This window comes from Haemaphysalis longicornis, unplaced genomic scaffold, assembly GCF_048455015.1.
Source record: "Haemaphysalis longicornis isolate Haplotype H1 unplaced genomic scaffold, Haemaphysalis longicornis Haplotype H1 scaffold_3, whole genome shotgun sequence".
NCBI classification, from domain to species: domain Eukaryota; kingdom Metazoa; phylum Arthropoda; class Arachnida; order Ixodida; family Ixodidae; genus Haemaphysalis; species Haemaphysalis longicornis.
In genome coordinates this window covers 77454911-77470913 of record NW_027526335.1, presented here as the reverse complement: position 1 = coordinate 77470913, position 16003 = coordinate 77454911, and the positions used below count along the sequence as shown (strand labels likewise).

At 44.4% G+C, this 16003-nt stretch overlaps 1 protein-coding gene and 1 long non-coding RNA gene across 3 annotated transcripts in view; one reads left to right on the top strand and one right to left on the bottom strand.

The window, feature by feature from the left end:
• Positions 1-16003, bottom strand: part of LOC144174674 (uncharacterized) — a 52309-nt gene that overhangs the window by 7232 nt on the left and 29074 nt on the right. The window contains exon 1 of one of the 2 annotated variants that reach the window (XR_013323509.1): positions 1906-2711. The exons of the other annotated variant lie outside the window; for it this stretch is intronic. This is a non-coding gene — a long non-coding RNA (uncharacterized LOC144174674). Of the gene's footprint in view, positions 1-1905; positions 2712-16003 lie in introns of those variants that run through there. 2 annotated transcript variants of the gene reach the window in all.
• LOC144174673 (HHIP-like protein 1) overlaps positions 1-16003 on the top strand; it is a 65426-nt gene that overhangs the window by 45222 nt on the left and 4201 nt on the right. Inside the window, exons 5-7 of the mRNA XM_077703472.1 lie at positions 2720-2882; positions 11701-11837; positions 12002-12109. Coding sequence (XP_077559598.1) covers positions 2720-2882; positions 11701-11837; positions 12002-12109 — 408 coding nt within the window. The remainder of the gene's footprint in view (positions 1-2719; positions 2883-11700; positions 11838-12001; positions 12110-16003) is intronic.

Sequence of the window (16003 nt, the reverse complement as noted above, 5' to 3'; positions counted from 1 at the left end):
GATAGAAAGCTAATAAAAACAAAAAATAATATAGCACAGCCCTCTTATAGCGAACCCGGTTTTAATGAAATCCCGGCTATAACGAACAAATCTTCGTTCCCCGTTACCATTAGTATACATATATTTTATGTCCCGATATAGCGAAAAACGGATATAACGAACTGATTTTCGTTTTCCTATGTGTTCGTCATAAGCGGGCTGGACCAAACGAAATGGAGTCACCAGACTCAGCCCAATATATAACCCAACACGAACTAAAATGACGAAAAAAAGCCCAGTTTGACTACTGATACCCAGAACTGGCTATAAAATGCAGCGAAGACAAGCGGCCTTGCGCGCACGCACGCACGTGCACACACGCACGCACGCACACGTTTGCGTGTTTTCGAGTGAATACAGTATACCTCTGGCGTCGAACTCAACACGAAATAAATAAGAGGTAATCGCCCACGAATCTTGGCTCACAGCACTGAAACCACAATGGTTACATCACATTAATCTAGCTGGACCTGAAAGCTGGAATCATCCAACTCTGTGAAGGTGGACGGACGACCAAATACGCTGTAAACATCACACGAATGGTTAGGTAACGGTCACGTATTTATTTTCCTCGCCATTTGGTGATGGTAGTGACTATGTCTTTGGGATGTAACTGAATGAACCTCGGAAGGCCTGGTGTTTTATCCCAGCAGAGCAACACGGCATTGTCCGTTCCTTTTCCATGTATTCACAGAAAATTGTCATTCTGTAACGTTTGCGACTTTACTGTGAAGTAACTAGTGAAGACAAGCAGCAAAAAACTTGGAGTAATTATAGAGTCGCCTTAGCTTCCAATTATCGTGTAACCTTTGTTGGTGAAGTTTCTATAAAACAAAAAACCCAGCCGTTTTCTGTAACCTGCTCCTCACGTCGACGCCCGTGTGTCGACAGCTGACAGTAATTTTGTAACGTTTACGATTTCACCGTGAAACAACTAATGGCGATTAACTTAAAGGAGCCATGAAGAGAAAATACAACTTTGTTTAATTTGAAATAACTAGGATTCAGTATCTCACTCAGCTCCATTAGAGCCACAAAAGATGTTTTTTAATGAAAAAAAAGCAGAAGTATTTAAAAGCTTTCAAATTTTCCGCCACAGTGACGTGTTATGAGCAAGAATGACGTCATACGGGCCAACAATAAAACATAATTTCCAGTGCGTTAACTGCACGTTAGCGTTCAAGTGATGCGGTCAAATGGAACTAGAGGCCCCATTACAGACATCCAGTCATGTGGTGTCGCGACAGGTCAGTTAGGCGGCCGCCAATCGCACAAACAAGGTTCCGTGACGTCATAGAAAAGTTGCGGGAAATCGGCTAGGGGGTCGCCACGGCTTCACTTGTTTTCTTTAATATCTCCGTTATTTGTTTGAAGATTGCGATGATATTCGTATCATTGTTGTTGGGACTAGGCAGTCTTTCTAATAAACCCAACTTGTATTTTGTCTTCATGGCTCCTTTAAACTGGGAGTAACAATATAGTAGTCTTAGCGGCCAATTGTCATGAACTTGTTATCGGGAAATTTTTGATGAAGCCAGGTTCACAGCGGTTTTCTTCCGAGCATACGCATTAAAGTTGGCTTTGCCGCAAGGCGCTTTGCCGCCCCAGATTTGATGACGGACACGGAAAATCCACGGAACCGTAGCCATAAACAGCTTCGCTGTTAAAAAAAAAAAAAAAAAAAAAACCACGTAGAATGGGCCCTTCACGCATCGCGTGGTGCTTGATTGCGAGCGACGGAGTACTACGCATGCGCGCGTCAGAGACCAGATCTACCAAAACGAGCTATCTTTCCTTTATGACCAAAACAAACGCTCTGCGTATCTCTGCGTAAAACGTATGAAAACGTTATCGAGTGACACTTACCCGAAACGGGGCCAAATCGAGGTGGATAAACAAAATCCGGTGACTACGCTTTCCTTGCAGTCGCACAGACCCCCTTTCCGCGAACAGAGGCGCGGTCTGCTGCAGTATCCGTGACGTCTTAGAAAAACAAGGTGGCAGGAAACGATACTGAGCTGCGACGGCGTCACTTCGCCGAAACGGGACAAAATCGGTGTCGATAAACGCAACCTTGTCTCGATTGCCTCATCCGCGTGTGCGATCTCCCCGAAATGTGTCTTTTAGCAGCTGTTGCCGCGCTATCGGCCGGCTACTTACGTTCGCCAAAACAAGCGAATCTCGAGCGGCTGCGTATGATGATGGCGCGAGTTTCTCGGAAATCGCGCTCGCAAGAGTGCATCGAATCCGTCACAGAGCTTGTCACGCGCCCGCGTTGCAAGTGTTATTGATACGTGCCTAGGTTCTTTCCAACCCTCCACGAGTGGCTTGAAACAAATGACAAAAAGAGCGGGGAAGAGGAACAATGCAACTAGCTGATGAGAAGCACCTTTTCCCCGTCCCTTTCCCACTCTTCGCGACGTGGTTCTCACGAATGTCGTTTTTGTCCCGTCACAGCTCGCCCTTCTACGCAGCTCTGGAGTAGTAATCGTTATCATGCTCGATGCACGAGAGTCGGGCACTCCAGCCTAGGGGTTCACGCAAACAGTGCAGTAGTGCGCCGCGTTATGGCCGTGCGGAGGGAGGAGAGGCCATCACGCGGGTGGCCCACTTTCGGAGGGGAAAGGGAGGTTGATGCTCCGTCCTTATCGGCCTCCTCCTCCTCCTCCTCCTCTGTCAGATGGCGGAGGCGCCGGGCTGGTGGCCGCCGCCGCCGACGGTGCCCTGCCCGTGTTCCGGTACACGAAGAGCGGCGGCCAGGCCATCGTGGGCGGCATCGTGTACGGGGGCAAGGCGATCGCCCCGCTGCGGGGAAAGTTCCTCTACGCCGACTTTGTCCACGGGTGAGCGAACCGAGGCCGCCGCCGAATTACCCGAAACTGGGTGAAGAAAACAGCGCGATGACACTTTCGGAAGGAGGGATCAGCATGAGACAATATAGGTTCCGAAAACTCGTATTCCACGCTACCGGGGCCTTGATACGGATCAATCAATGAACGAATCAATCAATCTGTCTATCATCAACCAGAATACGCTCAAACATGTGTTTTATGTCACCTCGGATGCTCTTGTGAGCGCGCACTCGCAAGCATTAAAAATAGAATATTTCGTCCTCATCTTTCTCATAGAGTAGCAGACCATCCATCCATCCATCCATCCATCCATCCATCCATCCATCCATCCATCCATCCATCCATCCATCCATCCATCCATCCATCCATCCATCCATCCATCCATCCATCCATCCATCCATCTTTCCGTCCGTCTACCGACCTGTCTGTCTGTCTGTCTTATCTTACCTTTTTTTAAATAAAATGAAATGAACTCGCTCCATCTTGGAAAGTACCTAACCAACACCTCTCCTACAATGGCATTCCTTCAGGTTTTGAGAAAGCACAGTTCTCAATCAATCAATCAATCAATCAATCAATCAATCAATCAATCAATCAATCAATCAATCAATCAATCAATCAATCAATCAATCAATCAATCAATCAATCAATCAATCAATCAATCAATCAATCAATCAATCAACCTTTATTAAAGTGCCCAGGAACAGCCGAAGCCTTCGTGCCGGCGCACTGAGAGGGGGAAAAAAGGCCGCATAGAATACATCAGCGGATGACACATAAACAGCAAGTAAAAATGGTGGGTGAGGGAAGAACAATAAAAAACTGGAAATAGTACCGAGAATATTAAAAGTGGTATCCAAACTACATTACACGACTAACAGAGACTGTAAATTATGGTACATTGCAAAAAACGCATCGTACAATGACCATAGCAATAGGATGAAGCATCAATCGCACAAAAATGTATGAAACAAAGTACAGGAAATAAATGTTTGTAACTATTCACAGAAAGTGATAAGTTATAGAAACATTTGTTTCTGTGGCCTGCCCAGGCCACTTAAAAATATGTATGAAGAGTTGACTACAGAAGTGTGTCATACTACATACAACGATTACGCCCGCAGCACCAACATCATATACGAACAAATGAGAACAACTCTGTGAGAACAACGCACACATGAGGAAAATAACTGAGGAACACGAGTACTGTCGAAATGAAGTTAGCGCGCCCGGCCAAAAACCGGCGAAAAATATCAAGTCTATCAAGAGGAGAACATCTGCTAAGTTTTGCAGCTGTGTGGAACGGGTGGTTAAGCCTTGATGCTTTTTTCGGAACACGAAAACCGATTGCTGCAAGCAGTTCCGGGCATGAAATTGTACCATGAAGCAATTTGGATAAGAAAAGAAGGTCTGAGAGGGTTCGCCGGTAACTTAAAGAGGCAGTTATCGGGAGAGGCTCCGAGGGAAAACGATGCATACATATTGATAAAAATTTGGTCTGTACACGCTCTACACGTTGACAATTAGATAAGCAGGTTCCATTTTAAATGACAAAGGCATATTCAAGTTGAGGAATACAAAGTGCCATAAAAAGTTTTAGGAACGAATGAGGAGACTGGAAGTCTCGTGAAAACCGGCATACAGCACCAAGCGAGCGGAGCGCCCGCCGAGTCAGTTGGGTGACATGAGGCGAGAAAGTTAAGGCGCTGTCGGAGAGCAGTCCGAGGTCTTTGATCTCGTCGACTCTAGACAGAAAACCGTCATCAATACTGTAGCGAAAAAAAAGGGGTTCTTTTTTCGGGTATAAGACATGACCTTTGTTTTCGCCGGATTAAGATTTAGTCTGTTATCTGAGCACCAGTTAGCAAAGGAGAATATATCTTGCTGCAGGGCATCACAGTCATCGATGGACTTTATACGTCTGAATATTTTGATGTCGTCAGCATAGAGAAGAAAAGAAGACTTTTTAATTGCGACATACACATCATTCACAAAAATGGAGAATAAGAGAGGGCCCAACATGGAGCCTTGGGGCACATCGCTTGTTGATCTATACATAGAAAACGTCTGCCCACTAACGCTAACAAAACTGAACCGATTGCTTAGATAGCTACCCAGCAATGCCACGAGTGGTGTATCAATGCCCGACTGCAAAAGCTTATCAAGTAACAACGCGTGGCCGACAACATCAAATGCTTTGCTCAGGTCACAGTAGACAACGTCTAACTGGCCTCGCTCGGAAAGTGCGGCGGAAGCCTGCTCCATGAAGCAGTCGAGATTAGTTGTCGACCTTCCTGACATAGAACCATGCTGTTTACTTGTAAAAAACTGCTGTACAGAACTTGACAATACCTTGTGCAGCGCTGCCTCAAAAAGCTTGGAGGCAGCACAAAGGAGAGAAACTGCTCTACAGTTTTTTGCATCAGATTTGACGCCTGATTCGAAAATATGGCGCACTCGAGAAATTTTCCACTTACGATGAAATGTGTTTGTTTTTAGACAGTATTATTATTATTATTATTATTATTATTATTATTATTATTATCATTATTATTATTATTATTATTATTATTATTGTAAATAAACATGATTGATTGATTGATTGATTGATTGATTGATTGATTATTATTATTATTATTATTATTTTCTGTTATATCGGGGATTTTGTGTGTTGTGCCGTGCTGTCTTACGTTTCTTTTAATAATGTGTTGTATATGGTGTGCCAGCACCAAGACCTTAGGGTTGTTCCTGGGCACCGAAAATAAAGGTCGATTGATTGATTGATTGATTGATTATTATTATGGCTCTAAACTATTGGAGTTATCTCTTCATATGGTGTTGTCTTTCTCACTTAAACACGTCCTCATTCCTAATCAACATGGCTTTATGCGTGGTCGTTCAACTTCCACAAACCTCGCGTGCTTCATGGAGCAGGCTGTCCCAGCAATCGTTGGTAGAAGCCAGCTTGATGTGGTCTACTGTGACATGAGCAAGGCCTTTGATGTAGTCAACCACTCGTTATTGCTTGCCAAGCTCATTCTGTTAGATGTCCACGCTTCTCTGGTGGGTCTTATACGTTGCTATCTCCAGCAGCGATATTGCTATGTAAGTGTTAACGGTCAAACTTCATTTAGGTACAAAGCAACCAGTGGTGTACCCCAGGGATCTGTTCTGGGTCCCCTTCTTTTCTCCATTTTCATTAACGATGTTGCTTCTGTAATTCAAAATTCTTCTTTTTTGTTGTATGCTGATGATATGAAAATCTTTAGAGAAGTGCGCAATATTCATGACTGTAATTATCTTCAGGCTGATATTGCGTCATTCCATTGTTGGTGCACCAAAAAAGACCTAATTTTGGACCCCTCAAAAACGAAAGTTGTCTCCTATAGTAGAAAAACTCAACAGCTGCAATACTCTTATAAAATTGCAAGCACTGCATTGCCGAGGGTGACTGAAATTCGAGACTTGGGAGTACTATTTGATACTTCTCTGACTTTCTCTTCCCACGTTACACAAATTACCCGTCGCTCTCTTCGATGTCTGGGTGCTGTTTGCAGGTATTCTAGAGAGTTTAGAGGTCCTCTTCCTTTTTTAAAGTTGTATTCGGCTCTCTGCCTACCTCTTCTCGAATACGGCTCTGTTGTTTGGAATGGAACTTGCAAGTCCAATAGTGATCGTATCGAAAGAGTTCAAAATAAGTTCCTCTTTATCTTTAAGCACCGCTTCCGTCATGTGCAAGAAGACGCTAACGGCAGTGTGCCTTTTCTGAAAAGTCTTCCTTCCCTTCGGTGTCGACGAATGCGAGCTGATATTATCTGTCTTTATAAACTTCTTCATGGGGATATTTTGTGTGACGACTTGGTTACACTTATCAATGCCAACTTGCCAAGCAAACTTTTCCGAACATTTCGAACTTTTAGAACAGATGCTTTAAGTAGAAGACGCTCGTCCATCTGCAGAATACAATGTGCATATAATGAATATTCTGATCGTCTTGATATATTTCAGAGCTCTTTTTCTTTGTTCTCAAACGACTTGAAAACTGTTGTAACTTAAGTGCCTTTAGTCATTGCAAATTTATGTGCTGTATTTATTTTAGGCAAATCATGTTCTTGTTTGTTTTTCACATTTCCTGGTTTTTGCGTTGCTTGAATTTCTGTAGGTTTGAGTGCCAGTGTTTGTAATGCTGAACTTCTTTCAAAGTTGAAACTTCCGAACATTTTGTTATAAAACCTTCGTGTTATGCGTATAACTTATCTCTGTCATGTTCAGTGAGTATTTCCTGTTTTTCACGTGCCTTGAACATTTCGCTGTCCGAGTGTCATGGCTTGCAACGCTAGGTCTCCTGTTTCTTTTCTTTTCTTATTTTTTTTTTTTGCTGTTTTGCTTTCTGAGATTACTGTAACTATCTTTACTTTATTGTTTCTTTCATGCATACGGTTTTGTGTGTTGTGTTGTCTTGATTTTAGTTTGTTTTTATGTACGATTTGTATATGGTGTACCAGTACCAAGACCCTAGGGTTGTTCCTGGGCACCGAAAATAAAGGTTGATTGATTGATTGATTGATTGATTGATTGATTGATTGATTGATTGATTGATTGATTGATTGATTGATTGATTGATTGATTGATTGATTGATTGATTGATTGATTGATTGATTGATTGATTGATTGATCGATCGATTGATTGATTGATTGATTGATTGCGTGTCTTGTGCCCTGTGTTCCGACTGCAATGCACGTACAATCGGTACTCGGATTACCTTGATATATTAATGATTGCCCTACTCTGTTTCGCAAACATGTCTGTGAGTTTGTATTGGCGTAACTGCCAACTTCTCTTATTCTGCATTTGTCTTTTATCCTTGAGTTCATGCACTTAAATGACTTTCATTCCGTAACTTCAACATAAGCTATCCTTTCGTTTTTTTTTTGTATTTTGTATTTTATTTTGTATTTGAGAGATGTGTACATTATGTTTCGTGTGTTTCTGTTTCCGTGCGCCAGCACAAAGGCCCCCCCGGCTGTTCCTGGGCACGCAAATAAATGATTGATTGATTGATTGATTGATTATTATTATTATTATTATTATTATTATTATTATTATTATTATTATTATTATTATTATTTGATTTTATTTCCTTTACTTCCTTGCAGCAGTGCAACCTCATTAGGAATTCATGTGGGAACGTCTTAGATTTGTGTCTGACTAGCTTGGAAGCTGTCGTCGTCTCGCGCAGTGATACTAACCTTGTAAAACCGGACAAGTTTCATCCGTCATTACATATTTCGTTGCATAAAGTATCTCTCCTCCATTACAGTCCCCCTGTTTGCACACCAGGAAGCAGTAGTTACGACTTTGCTCGTGGTGACTACATTGGTTTATTTCACTTTCTTAGTAACACTGATTGGTCACCAATCGCTAACCTCAACGACGTTGATGAACAGACCGATTTTTTTACTGAAGTTGTTCACGATGGCTTGAGGAGCTTTGTTCCCCGAAAATTTGAAAAGAAAGGCAATTTTCCGCGTTGGTTTTCTGCTGAACTTAAACGAGCTTTGGGGAGGAAAAATCGAGCGCACAAGCAAGCTAAGAAAACGGGGCAGGAAAGGTGGCAGAATGAGTTTCGTCAACTCAGATCTCTTTGTAAATGTCTGGTTAGGCGCGATAGGTCGAATTACATTGCCGCGGTTGAAGCTGATGCAACACGCAATGCTAAAGCTTTCTGGGGCCACGTCCGTTCTCAAACATGTAAAAATTCACCTGGGAACATTAACCTCATCGATGAACGAGGAGAGAGCATATCGGACGTTGCCAATGCCTTTGCGCGACAATTCCGTTCCACTTATGGCAACAACAGTGCAGCTTGCCCCCCTCCACAATCTCTAGGTTACTGTAAAAACTCAGAAGTGCTGGTTTCGGAAAGTCTCGTTTTGAAAGCTCTGAAACAATTGAAATCGTCATTTTCATGCGGCCCTGACGGCATTCCTTCTGCCGTACTGAAAGCGTTTGGTGATATCCTAGTTCCAGTATTGACGTGTATATTTCAAACTTCTCTCAAGTCTGGCAAGTTCCCCGCTCGTTGGAAGAATGCAAGGGTTGTTCCTGTATTTAAGACAGGTTCTAAATTGGACCCCACGAACTACCGACCGATATCTATTCTATGTGCTGCTTCTAAATTGTTTGAGTCAATACTGCATAAACTACTCACATTCAGTATAAATACCACATTAATACCTGAACAGCATGGTTTTTTCGCGGGCCGATCGACCACTACCAATCTCGTCAACTTCATGCTGCATGCTTCGGAAGCTGTGCAAGGGAGAGGTCAACTTGATGTAGTCTACTTTGATTTAAGCAAGGCTTTTGATGTCGTCTGCCACGAGCTCTTAGCCAAAAAACTATCTGAGCTTGATATACAACCATCCCTGATATCTCTTATATGCAATTATCTATGTGATAGGTCATGTTTCGTGCATGTAAATGGACAGTCTTCTCTTTCCTATGAGGTCACCAGTGGTGTCCCTCAGGGCTCAGTTCTCGGGCCACTTCTCTTCTCAATCTTTATAAATGATGTCGCGACAATATTTAATGATTGTAATTTTCTTTTATACGCCGATGATGTAAAAATATTTAAATCTGTTTCCAACTCTGCCAGCTGTTCCGCTCTCCAGAAAGCAATCTCGTCCTTCTCGCATTGGTGCTCATGCAACAAACTCCTCATTAATACATCTAAAACTAAGGTAATGACATACACAAGAAAGACTGACAACATCTTGTTTCCCTATAACATCAACGGTGAATTACTCCCACGTGTGGTAGAGGTTAATGACCTAGGCGTCACTTTCGACAGTAAACTGAGCTTCTCTCCACATATTCAGGTAATTACTCGAAGAGCTCTACGATCGCTTGGCGTTGTCTGTCGCGTGTCCAAGGAGTTCAAGGAGCCGATTTCTCTTCTGAAGCTATACACAACTATATGTCGTCCTCAGCTTGAATATGCATCTATTGTCTGGAACAGCACGAGCAAAACAAACCGTAAGCTTGTAGAAAGGGTCCAAAATAAGTTTATATCTATCTTCAACCATCGCTTTGGCGATAGTAGTAATTATAACCCTGGATCGCCCTCTTCATTGACGCTATCATGCTTAACTTCCAGGCGGAACAAGGCTGATGTTCTCTTCCTCTTTAAAATTATGCACGGCATAGTGTCTTGTGGTGAGCTGCTACAGCATGTTCGTCTTTATGTGCCGCTAAAGTGGACCAGGAAACATGATACCTTTTGCAACCCCAATTGTCTGCGTGTCTTGTGCCCTGTGTGCCGACTGCAATGCACGTACAATCGGTACTCGGATTACCTTGATATATTTAATGATTGCCCTACTCTGTTTCGCAAACATGTCTGTGAGTTTGTATTGGCGTAACTGCCAACTTTTGTTATTCTGCATTTGTCTTTTATCCTTGAGTTCATGCACTCAAATGACTTTCATTCCGTAACTTCAACATAAGCTATCCTTTCGTTTTTTTTTGTATTTTATTTTGTATTTGAAAGATGTGTACATTATGTTTCGTGTGTTTCTGTTTCCGTGCGCCAGCACAAAGGCCGACCCCGGCTGTTCCTGGGCACGCAAATAAATGATTGATTGATTGATTGATTGATTGATTGATTGATTGATTGATTATTATTATGTGCCATAGCTTGCAACGCTGTTTTTTTTTTGCTTTTCTGTCATATCGGGGATTTTGTGTGTTTTGCCGTGCTGTCTTACGTTTCTTTTAATAATGTGTTGTATATGGTGTGCCAGCACCAAGACCTCAGGGTTGTTCCTGGGCACCGAAAATAAAGGTTGATTGATTGATTGATTGATTGATTGATTGATTGATTGATTGATTGATTGATTGATTGATTGATTGATTGATTGATTGATTGATTGATTGATTGATTGATTGATTGATTGATTATAATCACAACAACAAGTTACTAAAATCAGAACAACGTGGTGAGTTCGTGCGAGTTGGTAATGATTCATGTTTAAATAACCGTACAGCCGGTAAAAGGCTTGTCTATAACACAGCGTTCGTACTCTCGGCCCTATCCTGGTCCCGCCGGAGCGGGATTTGAATAAAACTACTGCGGAATTCTGAAGTCTTAGCCCTTCGCTTTTGCCTCCGACGTGTTTGGAACGAGTATGTTTCGGCAATTTTCGGATGTAGCCTGTTGAAGTTGAAATCGCTGTTATAGACAAGCGTTTTACCGGCTGTACATACCGTCTACGAAGTAAATTAGAACCTAACTAGATCACATGACAAACTAAAAAAAAAGTTAACGTACACCACTCCACGAAACGATGAAAGGCTGGCAGAGTTTTGTTCGCGACCCCACCAAGCCGAAGTTAGGCATAAAACCAGCATAACTGAACACTTGTTCGTAGCAGTTCCTTGCCTCGATCAGCTTTATTAATGTTGTTGACCGCGTTCCATATTGTGACGGAATCATTTGGTGGACCAAAATTGGATCAGTTAAGGCATACCGGCCGAAAACCTTACGACACAACCATAGTGTTTTTTGAAAATTCTGATATTTTTCAACATTCTGACATTAGCCCTTTTCAGCTATGCTGGCGGTGTGGCGTGCGTGATTTAGTGGGTTCCCGCATCCCCCCCTACCCCCTCTTCCGACACCAGTGACCTGCGATCCTCCTCTTCTAAAATAAATGAATTTACAAACAATGCACCCACACAAAACCGCCCGTCCCTGCACAAGCGGCGTTTACCGCTGTCATGCTCTGCGTATTTCTTCCTCCCCAGGTCGCTTCACTCGCTCGACGCAGCGGTCGACAACCAGGGCACGTGGACATCCGAGGATCTCTGCCTCAAGCCATGTGGCCGCCAGCTGAGCCGCCTGGAACCCTTCTACGTGCTCTCTATAGGAACCGACAGTAACGGTACATACACACGTGTCAAACAGCGCGGGCCAACGGGTCTTCGCCGTATACCATGCATACACACTTCTGTTTTCGTTCACTTCTCGAAACTTCCCCCTTTTCTTTTTTGCCCTTAATCCGATAAAGAAAAACCGAAGGTCACGCGTACTAACTTCACTTTGCAGATGAACCGCTGATACTGACCACCACAGAATTGAGGAACGACGCGCCGGCGGGAGTCATCTATCGGCTGACGGGAGGCGACTGCAAGGCCGGGCTGGAGTTCCCTCAAGGTCGGGGATATTTCGCCCTTAAACTGCGTTGCTTGCGTATACTTTGTCTGGGGCGATGTGTATCTGGGCGAGCTAGACGTCACTTGCTGGGCGGACGACGTCTTACTGTAACGCAAAACCAATGTTTGTAAGCCAGTAAATGGCGACGGGTTGCATCTATAGCTGCTGCTACGGGAGTTCTTATTCTGTGCCTACCGTTCTGACTAACCATTCTGATAACCATAAAATCGGGCTCTAATGACGTCGTAAGGGGTTCGATACAAGCAGCATTTCGTGGAGCTTGCTTCCATCATTCGACGTACCGCTACGATGTCGATGATGATGGTGTTACTATCATTGTGAATCAGCACAGCGATGACAACGTGGCGTGACATATATCGGGCACATCTTTGCATGAAGCCAAGCACAGATCGTTACAAGACAAGAAACAGCGGAAGCCAGTGAGCCAAACGTTCTGGATGATATGCGTGTGCGGAATTTGTCTTTTCACAGTTGTTCTGTGCTTATCTCTGATTCATTTTTCTAGCTAGAGCCAGGCCCAGACCCACTTTAGACAGAATTTTTCCGTGGCAGGTTTAGCTATATGCGTACAAAGCGTAATATGGCAAAATTTACCATTTTACGCTTGCGAAGGGCCTTCGCAAATTTTTCTGGGTCCACCTTTTCTTTTCCCTTTCAAGCCAAATTAACTTCGCATGTTTTAATGGGAAAATGGCTGTAATCTCAATTGTACTGTAAAAACTCATCCAAACATTGTCCATGCCGTTTGTTCATACCGTTTGTTTACAACCGTGCAACGCTTTATTACCCTGGTGGTGTTAGCGGTGCGTCCATTCGCAGTTCGAAAACTTACTTTTTTTCTCTCGTTTCTGACCGCTTACCGCAAAATACACCCGCGTATTGCAGAAAATAGCCCTATTTTCTGCTCAGTTAATGCACTCAATTCGAAACAAGGTAGATTACGTTAGGCCTGTAAAGAAAAAAAAAACCGACCCTGCGAATTGTAGCATAGCTGGACTGAAAGAAAAAAAAAAAAAAACCTCTCTAATATAACTTTGCAACCGACATTTGTATCTTGCCTCTTTGCAGACACAAAAAAGTGTTCTTTTTTTTATCACGGGTAAACGAAATTTTGGAATGGAGAATGGAATTACCCCCCTATGCGATTCGGGAATGGAACTAAATACTTAAGTTGCAAACTATTGGAGAGTTTCAGTGTCGTTCACACATTTCTCGAACAATTTTCGAATAGTTTCGAAATATACCCCAGTATGATTGAGCGAAAAATATCCCCCATTCAATTAGATGCCACTAAAATTGCAGAAACTCCCGAACCGTGAATTGTCTTATGAACGCTTAAAAGGGCGATGAGCAAAAATGCGCTGAGCCTCTTTAAAGCTGGCTTTATAACCATGCAAATATGCACTGCAGCGTAGACAACCTTCCAGGTGCGATATCAGCAGTATAATACCAAATTAGGAATGCTGTAGGACATTTTATTGGATACCTCCTTGAGACCCCACGTAGTATGCCAATAAAACGCTTTACACCGAGTCCCTTTTAAGTAGGTTTACACGAACATTTTGCTGGGAATACATATTTTTCTGGGGCAACATAAGACGTTTTGTGCAAATATGAAGGCCCCGGGCCCTTATTTTAAACATTACCTTAATAAAGCTCCACGTATCCCTGTACAGCACTATACACACTACCACCGTAGAGTCCGCGTTTCTATTATACACAGATGTAATGCTAAAGAGCCATTTCAAGGGCCAATATACGGAATCTGAATGAAAGTATGATGACCCTGGGGCCTTCCATCCCATTCATGCCTATGAAACGCCTATGAAGCAGCTGAGCTGTTTTGCAAACCGTAAGTTCGCCGTTGCAGGAAAAAATATCAACAAAATGCCGAGCGCTCGTGGCACGTGCCTCGCGGCGACCGCCGAGCGTCCCCGGCGCGCGCAGTGGCATTGAAAAGAAAAAAAACTGGGCCATCTCAACTAACGTGAAACCTGGTGAGGGGCGAAGCATGCATTGTTTAAGTGTATTCATTTTTTCCCACGGAGATGAAACAGTTGGGGGATAGAGGTATGCAGCTTTGCTGTAAAAGTCTCGTGTCTTTGAAGCACAAAGCGTTCTAGCGCAAGGAGTTGGAAAACTAGTGTCCCAGTGTTTTTGTACCGTTACTACATGAAACGGCGACGACGACGGGAAGAGCGTACAGCCCGAGCCCCTAGCTAAAACACTGGCTGCGGCTTAGTTCATCTGGCCTTGGATATGCAAAGCAAAAGCTTGGCCTAGCCTGGTTAAGTCTTGGTTTCGCTTGGTTAACCTTTGATGTAGCTGTTTTGCAGACCACGGCTCAAAGCCATTCGGTCCCGTGACTCGCTCACAGAAGGAGGCCCGGCCTCGCTTTCATCCACGGTGAACGCGGCGTTTCTTTTCGCCGGGCGCAAGACGAATCACGTAGCCCGAGACGGCCCAGCGACGCATGCGTGGAAGGCTGCTGGGTTGGTCGGCTGCCGATCAGCTGATCGGCCGCTTCCAGCGTGGCCGCCGTCGCTAATTGAGCAGAACGACTGAAAACGGGGCCTTGTGCGCGGCGCCGAAAGCGGGCCCGGCGAGTCACGTGGCGCGCTTCCGGGGGTGTGTCACAGGGGGTGTGTCCGCGGTCAAAATGCGAACCTGCGCATGCGCGGTGAAAGCGCTGGACGAGAGTAATACCCCTGTCACACGGGCGCTTTCATTCGCGATTGAGTCGATCCGGATCGAGCTCAATCCGGATCGGGCGCATGCTACACGGCAGTTTCAATCGCGATCGAGCTCGATCCCGCTCGAACTCAATCCTGGTTTCTCAAGCGCGATCGAGGCTTCCAAGCGCGATCGAACGAAAGCGGCGATACTCTCGTCCCCGCTCAGTAATCACACAGAAGGTGAAAACTTCAACTAACGCCACAAACTGTGTCATATAACTTGACCCAAATAAGCGTGACGTAACATTTACATAGTATACGAACACCTACAACCGCGAGAAGTTACCAGACGCCGGCCGCAAGTACAATGTTAGCGCCATCTAGCGTACACGAGTGCAACCGGTGCAACTTTTCGATCGCGAATTGAAACGGGCCGTGTAGCAGCGGCAGTGCATCGAGCGCGCTCGAAAACTCGATCGCGGTTCACTTCAATCGCGATTGAAAGTGCCCGTGTGACAGGGGTACAATAAAACTTTGCTTTAAAAATTGAAGAAAACCCCGAGGAGCAAGAAAATGGTGAGCGCTCGTGAGCGTGGACTTCGCAGCTACTTGCGCCACTGCGCCACTGACTTGAGTCCCCGGCTCGCGCAGTGGCCCAAGGAAAGAAAAAAAACTCCTGTGCTGTCGCCAAGCGCTCCCTCGCGTGTAAAAAAAAAAAGCACCAGCGCTAATGCTAAAGATGAAAAGGAACTCTGCTTGGGAGAGGTCACTGCAGCCGCATTCTCTAGAAGCCATTATGGATTATTTGAGACATGGCTAAGAGTGTGCCAGTCCTTCCCGAGACGACTTGCAGATCCCGCCACAGCTGCCTCCAGTTAATGACAAAGAGCTGGTGGAAGTCTACAATACTGGGGATGACTTTGCATCCGCCAATTACCGCGAAGGAGACGACCACCTCTTCGATGCATATGGCGACGATTACAAACACCGCAACTATGCAAATAAGCAATGATGCTGAAACTTAACTATGCCTCTGGCAATGCTCACCTACAACAGCTTCGCCGTTCGAGTCTTGTGCGTGTGTGCAAGCTTCCCTGAATGTTTTCAGCGAGCCTTTCAAAGTTGACTTCTCTGTTACACACAAGTGCGCTGCTGGAGGACTTAGCTCGTTGAGTCCGCGTTGACGTTGTGCGAGATA